Source organism: Chiloscyllium plagiosum, unplaced genomic scaffold (genome assembly GCF_037043375.1).
Source record: "Chiloscyllium plagiosum isolate Xiang-an unplaced genomic scaffold, Cpla_swu_hap1 HiC_scaffold_1, whole genome shotgun sequence".
Lineage (NCBI taxonomy): Eukaryota > Metazoa > Chordata > Chondrichthyes > Orectolobiformes > Hemiscylliidae > Chiloscyllium > Chiloscyllium plagiosum.
Window position 1 is genome coordinate 1,297,128 of NW_028270139.1, and position 15,003 is coordinate 1,312,130.

A 15,003-nucleotide genomic window follows, 5' to 3' on the forward strand; every position below is an offset into this window, starting at 1 on the left:
TTGGTGAGGCCACCTCTGGGATATTGTGTACAGTATTGGTCTCTTTATTTAAGGAAGGAAGCAGAGAAGGTATATTAGCTTAATACCTAGTATGAAAATGCTGTAATTTGAAGAAATGTTAGATGGGCTGGCTTGTATTTGTCGGAGTTTAGAAGTTGATCCTGAGGGATCTAGTGGAAGGTTGCTTCCAGTTGTCGGAGAATCTAGAACTAGACGTCACTGTTTGAAAAAAGCTGCGGAAAGACTTCCAACATCATCAAAGACACTTTGCACCCTGGAAATGATCTCCTACAACCACTTCCATTAGGCAAAAGATACACTTGCACCACTTGGTTCAGGAACAGCTTCTTCTCAGCTGTTATTAGACTATTGAATGGACTCTCTAGCCTCAGATACTGCTGGTGTTTCCAGTGTTGATCTCTCTTTGACGCCCTGTTCAATGTAACCTGTATACCTCTGTCTAAATCTTTTGTTATGTATGTCTTTGCTTACTATGATCTGCCTGTACTGTTTATAAACAAAGTTTTTCGCTGAACTTCAGCACATGTGACAATAAATAAATAATCAATTAAGACCACAATGAGGAGTTTTTTTTGTCAAAGTTTTGTGGGTTTCCTGAAAAGATGATGAAAGCTGAGTACTTGGATATTTTTAAGGCATAGGTGGGTAGATTCTAGGTAAGTAAAAGGGTAAAAGGTTTCAGGAGTAGGGAGGCATGTAATCAGATCAATATGAACTTATTGAATGATGGATTAGATTTATGGTGTCAAGTAACCAACTCTTGCTCCTTGTGCGTATGTTCATAACATTTCAGTTTTGTTGGTTTCATACATAATTCTGGATTCAATGTTATATTATGTGAAAACCTTAGTGCTATATTTCTTGGTCCACTCAAAAAAGGCTGCTTTGAGCCCTTTGACAGGTAGGGGATTTGTTAACATTGGTATATTTGCATGGCACTGTTTTAACACTCATTGATATAATTACAAATTGCTAAGGATCCATGCTGGTGAACCACTTTCAATGATCCATCATTTTATTGCAGCAGTAAATATTCTTCCTTTGTATAGGCACGCTGGTATTGACTGTCACAAATCAAGACTACCACACAAATGGAGTTACTTACAGCATTTTTAGTGGGAATGAAAATGAAGCATTCCACATAGATTCAAAAACTGGTAAGAGAAATTACTAGTTCTAGCCTACAATTTTATATGTAATATGTATGAATACTCTGGACTTAACCTGACAGAAATGTGAGAATTTTAACTTGACCAGACCATCAGGAAATTGTGAGTCAGGTGCACGGGCTGGTTTTATAGACTATCTTATTTTGCTCTTCATTAAAGTAAATGCAATTAACACTGGGTAGGGTGTAAAACCAGTATTTTAACTGATTTTGTGGCTTTCCACCTGCAATAGGGTTAAGGTTAGGGATCCTGGGTATTATGGGTCAGACTAGATCCCCTCAAAATATTTTAAGAAGCCTAGACCATAACCTTTTCTTATTTTAAAGGTACATGTGAAGTGCCATGTTCCAGATGCAATGTGACTGGTCAATCTACTCAAATTAAGCAAAACACAATTTTTAAAACAAAAGTAAGATGAATTTAGAATAACTTACTATTGGAAAACTTAACTGAATAATAGATGCAGTGACGATTGCTAATTAATTGTTCCAATATAGTAACATCCCACAAACACACCCCTTGGCAATAAGGCAAATTCAGACACAGATTCCCACATGCAGTTCTCCAATCCACGAGGAACAAAACGTCAAGAGGAAATTCAGTGAAAGGAGCTGCTAGGTGGCATGCCCTGAAGCTTCCAACTTTTCTGAGACCCCAAAGGCTTCTGCTTAAAACTAAACAAGAAAACTGAAAAAGAACTAGAAGGCCTGCTGCCTGAGAACTGACCACAATCAGGCTGCTTCCATTGTTCCAACTTTAAAAAAAACCCAAGGCTTCACAAATTGTTTACTTTCTTAGAGACAACTTGGGGGCACGTCTGCCTTACAACCCCTCTTCAAAAAACAGAACAAAATAACCTCTTAAAGTGACAACATTATCACAAGGGGAACTCCTCATCAACCTTTCTCCTATCCAAGAAACCTCCCTTGACCTGTTTCCTATCATTCAGCCAATTTTGTATCCATGTTAAAATAAAAGAAATTAGTAAAGTACAGCTAGCCTGACAGTTATCAGATGAGGAAACAAGCAGATCACATGTGGATTCAGAAGCTTATTAGCATTTAATAAAACCTGAAAATGCTGGAAATATACGGCTGATCATACAGTAGCTGTGGACCAAGGAAACAAATTAATACTCTGTGTTTTATAACCTTTCAACAAAGTACTGTTTAATTTCTGTTTTCTAGGAAGAAACTTAATGCAGACAAGTCAAAGTTGAATAGCTAAATTTGTGTGCCTGAACAGCATTGGATACACATCAAAAACCTTATTACTTTGGATACTACAGAGTTGTCCCCGGTGGCATTAGCCTTTTAAATAAATAATTGAATGATCTAATGTCTATGTTTGCGCCTGTTGTGACTGGCATTGGATGAAGCAGAAACTGTTTCACTGATGAATCATTGTGCAGCCTTTCTTTTTATCATGAGGCTTGATCCTATGTTATGAGTTTGGATTCTTTACCGACTGTTTTCAGACTTAGATTTCAAAGCAACACTATTTATTGTGCATTAATACTAAATACTGCTGTATAGAGTAATTATAGATATACAGGCTGTAACTCATGATTACGTTAGGTAAGGACTAAGCTATTTTCTTTGTGTATTCATGTCCACATGTCAGGCTGATCTGATGTAGACGTTTTCCAGAACGTTCTAACTCCGCCGCACTAGTATTTATGATTAATAATATGCAACACCGTGACATCACCACAAGGTTGCTTCAGGCTCCTGAAAGCTTTGTGCAATAGCCGTCACCAAACGTTTTCCCCTATTGCAAACATTAGGATGATTAGGGACCAAAATAGAAGATTTACATATAGGGAATGCAGCATTGCTAAGAAGTTAAATGAGTACTTTGAATCTGTTTTAACCTATAAGACTACCCAGATCATGGTGAATGATGAAGAAAATTAGCCGCTAGGATTTAACACTGATATGGAGGATATTGGATAAACCGTCAGTACTTGAGGTTGGTGTGGCATCACAATCAGATGGAATGCCTAAACATAGAAGCATTCGATCCTTCGAGCCTCCTCCATCATTCATTATGATCTTAGAATCCCTACAGTGTGAAAGTCCACACCGACCCTCCAAAGATCAGCCACAGCCCCTGTGACACTGCATTCCTCATGGCTAATCCACATAGCCTGCACATCCCTGGAAACTATGGGGCAATTTAGCATGGCCAGTCCACACAACCTGCAAACCATTGGACTGTAGGAGGAAACCAGAGCACTCAGACGAAACCCATACAGACATGGGGAGAATATGCAAACCAGGCTGGAATCGAAGCCAGGTCCCTGGTGCTGTGAGGTAGCAGTGCTAAATACTGAGCCACTGTGCCTCCCATCATGGCTGATTATCAAGCTCCATAAACTAACCCCACCTTCACCTGTATCCCTTGACCCCCTTTTGCTATAAAACCAATATTTGCCTCCTTGAAAACACATAATGTTTAGGCTTCAACCACTTTTCTGTGATAGTGAATTCTACAGCTCACCACTCTCTGGGTGAAGAAACTTTTCCTTGACTCAGTCCGAATAAGTTTACCTCTTATCCTTAAGCTACAACTCCTGGTTCTGGACTCATCCACCACCTGTTACGTCTTTCCTGCATCTAACCTGCCTCACCCTGTTAGAATCTTATAGGTTTCTATGAGATTTCCCTCATTCTTCTAAACTGCAGTGAATATAATCCTAATCAATTCAGTTTTGTTTCATATGTCAGTCCTGCCATCCAGGAATCAATTTGGTAAAACTTCACGCCAGCTCCTCTAAAGCAAGAACATCCTCAGATAAGGAGATCAAAACTGCACACAATATTCCAGGTGTCGTCCCACTAATTTCAATAATTGCAACCAGATACCTTGTTCCTGCACTTGAATCCTCTCACTATGGAGGCCAGCAAATAGTTTGCCTTCTTTACTGCACCTGCATGCTTGCTTTCTGTGACTGATGCACAAGGACAACCAGGTTTCAGTGAATGTTCTTCTCTCAATTTACAGCCACTCAAATAATAATTTGTCTTCCTATTTTTTCCACAAAAGTAGATAACCTCACATTTATCCACATTATATTTTGCCTCCCTCAGTCAGCCTGCCCAAATTGCGTCTTCATCTCAGCTTACCCTTCCACCCATCCTTGTGTCATTTGCAAATTTTGAAATGTTACGTCTAGTTCAAATCACTAACGTATGTTGTTAATAGCTGGAATCTTAGTACTGATCTCCATGCCATCTTACTAGTCATTGCTTGTCACTCAGAAAAAAACTTTTTTATTGCTACTCATTTTTTGTCTGCTAACTGTTGGTCTGTCCATCTCAGTACACTATCCCCAATCCTATGCACTTTAACTTTACACATTATTCTCTTATATAGAACTTTGGCAAAGCCTTCAGAAAGTCCAAATAAGCCACATCACTGGCTTGCCCTATTAGTACGATTTTGAAGAATTCCAGTTGATTTATCAAGCATGATTTCCCTTTTGTAAACCCATCCTGGCATTGTCTAATTCTGTGTCTGTTTTCTCAGTGCCTTGCTATATAATCCTTGGTTATGGATTCTAGCATCCTCTCAACTACCAGGTTAGGCTCACTATAGTTCCAGATTAATTTTTAAAAATTAATAAAGCATTAGCTATACTCTAATCTTTATAAATTGTTGCAGATGACCACCAATGCATCCACTATTTCTAGGGCCAGTTTCTTAGGTATTCTGGCATGTAAATGATTAAATGCTGGGGGTTTATCAGCTTCAATCCCTCTTTCCAACACCATTTCTCTACTAATACAGATTTGTTTCAGTTCCTCTGTCTTCCTAACCTATGTATTCCCCATCCTTTACAGTATAGGTAATTCTGCAATAGCACACATTTCATTAATATGCATTTTAGATTAGATTACTTGCAGTGTGGAAACAGGCCCTTCGGCCCAACAAGTCCACACCGACCCACCGAAGCGCAACCCACACAGACCATTCCCCTACATTTACCCCTGCCCCTAACACTACGGGCAATTTAGCATGGCCAATTCACCTAACCTGCACATTTTTGGACTGTGGGAGGAAACCGGAGCACCTGGAGGAAACCCACGCAGACATGGGGAGAATGTGCAAACTCCACACAGTCAGTTGCCTGAGGCAGGAGTTGAACCCGGGTCTCTGGCGCTGTGAGGCAGCAGTGCTAACCACTGTGCCATCGTGCCGCTCGCATCTAGAAAGACAAGGACAGCAGGTACTACAAGATCCCCTCTGAGCCACTGACAATCCCAAATTGGAAATATATATCACTGTTCCTTCACTGTCGCTGGGCCAAAATCCTGGCATTTCCTCCCTAAGGCCATTGTGGTTCAACCTACAGAACATGGACTGCAGCCCTGGAAGAGGGCAGCACCCCACCAACTTTTGGAGAACAACTGGGATGAGCAGTATAAATGCTGGCTGGCTAGTAAAGCCCACATCCTATAGTGAATAGAAAAAAAGCTGTTAACGTCTGGAATGTACTGCCAGTGTGGTAGGTGCAGGTTCAGTTGAGGCAATCAAGAAGGCATTGGATTAGTATCAAAACAGAAACAATGTGCAGGTTATGTGAAAGGGGAGTTTGGCATCAAGTCAAAATACTCAGAGTCAGTGCAGACACAGGGGGCTGAATGACTTCTTTCTGTTATCAGACCTTTGAATGGACCTCTTTAATGTTAATGTTGAATTCTCTTTGCACCCCCTCGGCAGCTGTAACATTGCATCCTGCACTGTTATGTTATCATGTTGTAACATTGCACCCTGCACTCTGTTCTGTTACCCTGATGTAACATTGCATCCTGCACTGTTATGTTATCATGTTGTAACATTGCACCCTGCACTCTGTTCTGTTACCCTGATGCACTTGTATTGTTTCATTTGTCTTGCAAAACACATAAGAGAACATTTTCCATTGTACCTCTGTACACATGACTGTAATAAATCAAATCAAATTATACAATTCTATGAATGACATTGATGTACATACCAAATAAGTTACCTAGATTACTTCTTTTTCGAACATTTGCTATACTTTTTGTCCTGTTCTCTCCCGCCCCACCAAAAATCTTTAATTTGATTCATCTGTTTTCAAGGTGGTTATACACTATCAGCTCCATTATTAATGTTGAATGTCATTGTCAGTTCTAGTGGGAAGTGTTGTTTTCTTCATGTGAATCTTGTTCTCTTGCAGCTTTGATGTTTTCAAGTTTCAGTTCCATTGTATGAATATGCATATATTTGAGAATATTTGTTACTTGGTCTGTTCTTCAGACTGTTGCACATTGTCGAGCAGTCACTCTTTTGCCACAATATGTTATTTGTCTTCACTGCTGAGAGGGTTTGGAACCACAACTGTTGTCAAGATAATGTAGTATTAAATTGCTCAGGATTTAAGCATTTGCTTTGGGTAGTGTTGTCATTTGTGGTTTACTGCTAAGTCAAGAGATTTGCTTCTTTGGTCAGCTGGTTTATTGTGTTTTAAATAGTCAACACACTTCAGAAAAAGCTGCTTTAATTTGATCTTTTGCCGCACATTTAGAGCCACGAAGTCAAAGAGCTGTACAGCACGGAAACAGACCCTTAGGTCCAATCCATCCATGCCGACCAGATATCCTAATCTAATCTAGTTCCATTTGCCAGCAACTGGCCCATATCCCTCTAAACCCTTCCTATTCAAATACCCATCCAGATGCCTTTTAAATGTTGCAATTGTACCAGCCTCTACCACTTCCTCTGGCAGCTCATTCCATGCACGTGCCACCCTCTGTGTGAAAACGTTGCCCCTGAGGTCCTTTTTATATCTATCTCCTCTCACCCTAAACCTATGCTATTTAGTTCTGGACTCCCCAATCCAGGGAAAAGACTGTGTCTATTTATCCTATCCATGTCCCTCATAATTTTATAAACCTCTATGAGGTTACCCCTCAGCCCTCAACGGTCCAGAGAAAACAGCCCCAGCCTATTCAGCCTCTCCCTTGAGCTCAAATCCTCCAACACTGGCAACATCTTTGTAAATCTTTCCTGAACCCTTTCAAGTTTCACAACATCCTTCCAATAGGAAGGAGACCAGAATTGCACGCAATATTCCAAAAGTAGCCTAAACAACATCCTGTACGGCTGCAACATAACCTCCCAACTCCTATACGCAATACTCTGGCCAATAAAGGACAGCATACCAAACACATTATTCACTATCCTATCTATCTGCAAGTCTACTTTAAAGGAGTTACGAACCTGCATTCCAAGGTATCTTTGTTCCGCAACACTCCCGGGAACCTTACCATTAATTGTATAAGTCCTGCTAAGATTTGCTTTCTCAAAAGCAAATGCACCTCGCATTTATCTGAATAAAACACCATCTACCACCCCTCAGCCCATTGGCCCATCTGATCCAAATCCCATTGTAATCGGAGGTAATCTTCTTCGCTGTCCACTACATCTTCAATTTTGGTGTCATCTGCAAACTTACTAACTATGTGTCCTACGTTCACATCCAAATAATTTATATAAATGACGAAAAGTCGTGGACCCAGCACCGATCCTTGTTGCACTCCGCTGGTCACAGGCCTCCAGTCTGAAAAACAATCCTCCACCATCACCCTCTGTCTTCTACTTTTGAGCCAGTTCTGTATCCAAATAGCTGGCTCTCCCTGTATTCCATGAGATCTAACCTTGCTAACCAGTCTCCCATGGAGAACCTTATCAAATGCCTTATTGAAGTCCATAAAGATGACGTCCACTGCTCTGCCCTCATCAATCCTCTTTGTTACTTCTTCAAAAAACTGAATCAAGTTCGTGAGGCACGATTTTCCATGCACAATGCCATGTTAATGATCCCTAATCAGTCTGTGTTTTTCCAAAAATATGTAAAACCTGACCCTCAGGATTCCCTCCAACAACTTGCCCACCACCAACGTCAGGCTCACTGGTCTCTTATTCCCTGGCTTGTCCTTACCACCTTTCTTAAGTAATGATACCACGTTTGCCAGCCTCCAGTCTTCTGGCACCTCACCTGTGACTATCGATGATTCAAATATCTCTGTAAGAGGCCCAGCAATCACTTCCCTCGCTTCCCACAAAGTTCTAGGGTACACCTGATCAGGTCCTGGGGACTTATCCACATTTATGCATCTCAAGATATCCAGCACTTCCTCCTGTGTAATATGGACATTTTTCAAGATGTCACCATCTATTTCCCCACATTCTATATCTTTCATATCCTTCACAGTAAACACTGATGCAAAATCTCATTTAGTATCTCCCCCACACAAAGGCCGCCTTGCTGATCCTTGCGGGGCCGTATTCTCTCCTTTCTTATCCTTTTGTCCTTAATGTATTTGTAAAAAAAACCCTTTGGATTCTCCTTAACCCTATTTGCCAAAGCTATTTCATGTCCTCTTTTTGCACTCCTGATTTCCCTCTTAAGTATACTTCTACTGCCTTTATACTCTTCTAAGGATTCATTCAATCTCTCCTGTCCTTACCTGACTTATGCTTCCTTCTTTTTCTTAACCAAACCCTCAGTTTCTTCTTGAACAGTTTTCTAGATTCTGTATCCATTCCTATTTGGACTATTCATTCTAGAATTACGTTCTCTTTCTGCTGAAAAAGTCTAATAACTGAATTATCTAAGAAGCTAATACAGTTCTATTATGAATGAGCTCTTCTTGTCAGGTTCCATAGTTGCATTGTTCAGATGGCATATATTGGTTATAAAGAAAACTATCTGCAGCCTCACTGGGATGTTGATATCCACTCTTGAAGCCTGATTTCATAAGTGTCCCATTTATTCTTGAAGTGAAGTATTGATCAAAACCTGTTAAAGGTTGACACATGTAATTGTTTTTTATTGATGTTGCCTATGTAATGTGTGATCTGAGCTTCCCATTGTAGTACAGAAACGTGCTAACCTGTTCTGCATTTGATCTGGTGTCATTCCTGAAGCTGTTTGAATTTTTAGTATTCTAAGGCTGCCAATTTGTCAATTTATCAAATGGATCTGAAAGCTTAAAGTTTTTCTGATGGAAAGATTGGTATTGGTCACTTTAGTAATGTTGTTTAGTTGTTGATAGGAACTTGAAGATATTAATTATTTCCTTGATTTGGGAGCATATTACTGAAGTTTTGATCTCCATGTTCTACACTCGTTTTTTTGTGTTGTGGTATTCTTAGTTGTTTACAGTTGTTGTTAAATCTGTGTTGTTCTAAAGATGATTGTGCTATACCATCTTTTTTTCTGTGGTTTGATGCCACAGCAAGAGTTTGGATTCTTTGCAGACTTCTTGTGTAGAAGACAAAGTCAAGAATTGCCTGCAAGCTTAAACTTCAAAGTAACAGTATTTCTTACTTACGTTCCAGGCTCTGATTCCTAGTTTAGTCTTTATCAAACTTAATTATCTTGTATGTGTGTGTTTATGTCCAGGTTGGAGTCTCGTTTGGTAGATTTTTTCCATAGTGTTCTATCTCCACCCATTCTGCAGTTTTATACTGAGTAATATGTCGCTCTGTGACATTGCTACAGAGTTCCTCTAAGGCAGGGGTGGGCAATTAATTCTTCCAAGGGGCCACATGAGAAACCTGAGTTGTGTTGGAGGGCTGAACTAACAATAAGTTGAACATAATTCTGCTCAGTATTAATTCTCTCCCATTGTAAAAAGTACTAAATTATATAGTTTTGCACTGAAACTTATAATCAAAAGAATAAGGATATTCTGTTACAATAAAGATATGAAATTGTGGAGTAGGTCAATATAGAAGAAATAAAACAATAATTTCAGTATTTCATTTTATTTTTAACATGTTAATCTCACAAACCAATAATGAAAAGTTGTTTCATTATTGTTCAGTATTACAAACAACAAACAATTCTATACAAAAAGCCATAAGTGCTTTTGATGTTTTTCAGTTCATTTTACTTGTTTAGTGAGAAATATCCAGTCTGTTTGGGCTTGAACAAGTGCACTGAAATCTGGTTGAATGTCTGAGGTAGATATGCGAAGGACAGCTGAGAGGTGATCATCAGTGATAGAGGATCTGTATTTGGATTTGTTGAACTTCATCACTGAGAATGTCTGTTCGCATATATAGGTAGATCCAAAGAGGACTAGAATCTTCTGAGCATGCCTGCTCATGTGTGGAAAGTTCTCCTCTTTGAGGGAAGAGTAAAAATCAAGCAGTGAGACTGACCTAAAGTACTCTGTCAGAAATGTGTCAGACGGCAGGTCAGTGAGTTTAAGCTGAACATCACCAGGTGCATTCTCCACATTGCATGTAAATGGGGAAAAAATCATGTGCATTTCATTCTTAACCGTTTTAAAGTCTTGGAATCGTCTTGAAAATTCACCATGCAGTGCTTCTAACATAGATGAGTACCTGTGGAGGTGATCAGCTGAAGGGGCAGCTTCCTTCAGTGTTGGCAAGTGGGTGAGAATGTTGTCCTCCATTTGGCTTGAGAGAAGCTGCAACATTCTCATAAAAGCCTTCACGAAGTTGTACATTTCATGCACAAACAGGCCCTTGCACTGCAGTTTCACATTTAATTCATTCATAAGTGCAGTCACATCAACAGCAAAACCAAGATCTGCAATCCAGTCTGCATCTGAAAGCTGTGGAATGCCATTCCCTTTTTTTACACAGAAATCTTGAATCTCTTCTCTCAGGTCCCATACACTTTTCAGCATTTTGCCCAGGCTGAGCCACCTGACAGCTGTGTGGTAGTCTTTGTCACGATGTTCAGTCTCATTTTCCTCCAAAAGTGAAACAAACTGCCTGTGATTCAAAGCTCTTGCCCTGATGAAGTTAACTATTTTAGTTACAACATCAACCACATGGTTAATTTTTAACACTGACTTACACAACACTTCCTGATGTATAATGCAATGCAAAAATACCAATTTTAGTTCAGAGTCAATTTCTGTCACTTTATCCTGCAGTCTCTTTAAGAGTCCAACATTTTTTCCCATTAGATTTGGACAGCCATCCGTTGTCACACCCGCCAACTTGTCCCATTTTAGTGTCCAAACATGCATTTACCTCCATGAACAAATCATTACCAGTTGTTGTTCCTTTCATTGACTGCATGGCTGCCAGCTCCTCAATGATTTTAAAGTCCGTAGTTATCCCACGTACGAAGATGAGTAGCTAGGCTGTGTCACGTACGTCGCAGCTCTCATCCAAAGCCAAGGAAAAAAAGTCAAAGTTGACCGCTCTGCTGCAGCTGAAGCTCCAGATTTCTCGCGATGTTCCCAATCCTTCTCGTTACAGTGCGTCGGGAGAGGGGCACATTCTCAAATGCCTCTTTTTTCTCCAGGCATATTAGTTCTGCAGAGTCCAACAAGCAGTCCTTAATAAACTCTGCATCAAAAAACAGTTTACTGTTACTGGCGATTTTGTGGAATATGACATAACTTGTATTGGCGTGAGCTGACATTTTGAGGGCTAGCCAGCAAGCATCACTTTTAGCTGTTCACGCACGCACGCACATACATGCGCATGTGCATACGTAAATAAGAAAAGCATCCTTTCCAAAACAAAAGCAACACAGTTGTATTGCGTGCATGGTGTAAATACTTTTTCATTTATGTTCTAATTTAAGATTGACCTCATGCAGGCCGGACAGGAACAACCAAAGGGCCGGATATGGCCCGTGGGCCGTAAAATGCCTAGGTCTGCTCTAAGGTCTTGAAACCCTTACACAACAACAACAACAAAAAAGTGCAGTTTATTTCAAAATTTTCTTTGGAGTGGGTATTCTTCATCTGTTATTGGAGTCTTTCCCAATATTCTTTCTCCCCTCCCAATCTGAGACTAACATAAGGATGGTATTAAGCAATGGAAGTGGTCTAAAATGGATTCTTTTGAGATGGGCAAGCTCTTTCTCACAGGTAATGGAAGTGAGTGCTAAAGCTCCATTTTGAATGCAGCAATGCTTTTTTAGATTGCACACTGTGGGTTGCTGTTGATTGTGTAAAATGGATAAATTGCTAACCCAGATTTTCCACACCAGTTGTTAACTTGACTTCAATTTCACTGCCATATCTATCCAAAATCACAATCCCTCTTAGGTGTAAAAAAAAATTGGGAGATGTTATTAATATCCAGTGTTCACAGTAAAACAGTGTTCACATCACAGGACTTCATAGGAGCTAACAATTAAGATAAAGTAATATTCTTGAGTAATATTCATGAATAAAAAATATTTCATATATTTCAATATGTTATGAAGCTTTATTTCTGTTTTCAGGTGAGATTGTGGTAAATGATTCCAAATTTCTGGATTATGAAGTCAGAACCAAGATGCATTTGGTATTGTTGGCAAAGAATAATCGTCAGACAGCATATAGCCAGTTAACTATTTTAATTGAAGATGTAAATGATAACCAACCACATTTTCAACAAAATTATTATAAGACATCAATATGGGAGGGCCAAACACGTAACACATATGTCATGCAGGTAAGGGTTGTCTCAAATTGTATATGATCAGACATACATTATGAAACAGAAGAACGAGTATGTTACTTATAGCAAATTTTTAATTAAGTTGACAATTGAAATACTGCACAGCAGGTCAATTTGAACAATCCTCCAAGTTATTTTCAAATCTTCCAAAGATGACTGAATTAGATACCATAGAAGTTAACCAAATGTACAATTAAATTACAAGCAGCAGTGAAAAAAAGTGGAAAATTTGCAAGAGATGGAGAAATGCTGTGAGGATAAAACAGGGTTTATATATACTCAATTGATGCTACACCAGAGGTCTGGGCCCTGCATTCTCATGATGATTTTCACAATCGCCTGCTGTAAGAAAATCAGTGTGATCCAGAAACCAATCTCCATTGTCACCACCCTATCCTGGAAAAAAAGTACAGTGAATCAGTGCATTGCTATCTACACCAATTCTCTGAAGGTTTTGCTAACCTCTTGCTGTAGTTCCTGCAGGAACTTGAAAGAAGCTCAAGGGAAAATCAGAACCCTGATTTTTTTTTTTAGATTACTACAGTGTGGAAACAGGCCCTTCGGCCCAACAAGTCCACACCGACCCGCAACCCACCCAGACCCATTCCCCTACACCTAACACTACAGGCAATTTAGCATGGCCAATTCACCTAACCTGCACATTTTTGGATTGTGGGAGGAAACCAGAGCACCCAGAAGAAACCCCTGCAGACACGGGGAGAATGTGTAAATTCCACACAGAGAGTCACCTGAGGTGGGAATTGAACCTGGGTCTCTGGCGCTATGAGGCAGCAGTGCTAACCACTGTGCCACCGTGCCACCCACATTGTTAGCGATGAAACAGGAAATTAGAATTCAGAGACCTTAAGATATTACAATTCAGAGACATCAGATATAAATTATATAATTGATCACACACAAGGAGTATATTCCAATTCATGCTGCCAACAGGGAGCTTTATTGATGGTGGGATTTGGGTGTGTTTTGTAAAATTTGGCCAATGTGCATTATCTGGCCATTCTACACATCTCCCAATTTTCATTAATTTCACTGAAAATCAGTCAGGCGCATAACGTATATCAATCCAAACTATTCTTCTAAATTTAAAAATTATAGATTGTAGTTAGTGAAGGATAATTTTAGGACAGATATCAAGTAGTTCATACAAAAGATGATCAGTACAGGGAGTAGACTTCCAGAAAAATGAGGGAAGGTAAACACTAAAATCACTTTTAAAAAACCCTGCAATTTGGGGAGTCTCCAGCCTCCCTCTCCAGATTGTTTAAATGTATTAGATTAAATTAGATTAGATTCCCTACAGTATGGAAACAGACCCTTCAGACCAACAAGTCCATACTGACCCTCTGAAGACCAACCCACCCAGTCCCATTCCCCCACTCTATATTTACCCTTGACTAATGCACCTAACACTATGGGCAATTTAGCATAGCCAATTCACCTTTATTGTCTCTCAACTTCTTGCCCATCTTTGATACAAATATATGAAGTAAGAGCAGTAGGACGTCATTCAGCCTTTGAACTTTCTCCGCCGTTAAGTAAAATCATGGCTGAACTAATTGGAACCTCATATTCAAATTCTTACACACCCTGATATCCTTCAATCCCTACCTTAACACAGAACTAGCTTTTTCCCTCACTGCCACCTCTTTCGATCCTTCACTGCCCCTAAGTTGTCCAAGTGCTTGTCGAACATCAAGACAGGGCAACCAACATTTTCCTTTGATTAAATATTGCCTTTGATCCCTGCCATCAACACCATCTTTTTCCTTTGCCACTGTTTGAGGTTGAATCATTCTGTTCGCAGCCTTGGTGTCATTACTTTATTCCGGAATCAATTTTCAACAACAGCGATGAAAATTAAGATTGCCTATATTAACCTCTGCACTATCACCGGACTTGATCCTTGCCTCAGCGTTCCTACTGCTGAAACACTTGTCCATGCATTTGTTACCTCCAGATTTGACTACGCTAATGAGCTCCTAACCAACCTCACATTATATCCCTTCCAGACTTGAGATCATCCAAACTCTGCTGGCTAATAGTGTTCCTTCTAAGCTGCACATCTGAGGTTCTGCATGTCAGTTGACATGATCAGCATGACAGTGCATTGACTTCCTGTTCTGGAAGTCGCTGCCATGCACGCATCACAGAGTTCTGCACACCGCATGAAGGACTAGAACAGACATTGTTGCCCATATCCTAACTTGCACATATCCCATTCACCTATTAGCACTGTGCTCACTGATCTATATTAGCTTCTGATTAAGCAACATTTCAGTCTTAAAATTTCTCAAGCCTGTTTTCAAATCCTCTATGG

General features: G+C 39.8%; 1 protein-coding gene across 1 annotated transcript in view; it reads left to right on the forward strand.

Annotated features, from left to right (window-relative positions):
* The window catches only part of dchs2 (dachsous cadherin-related 2), a 142,447-nt gene that overhangs the window by 102,565 nt on the left and 24,879 nt on the right, over nucleotides 1–15,003 (forward strand). The window contains exons 14-15 of the mRNA XM_043700192.2: nucleotides 1,071–1,178; nucleotides 12,448–12,659. Of these exons, the coding sequence (XP_043556127.2) occupies nucleotides 1,071–1,178; nucleotides 12,448–12,659 (320 nt within the window). The remainder of the gene's footprint in view (nucleotides 1–1,070; nucleotides 1,179–12,447; nucleotides 12,660–15,003) is intronic.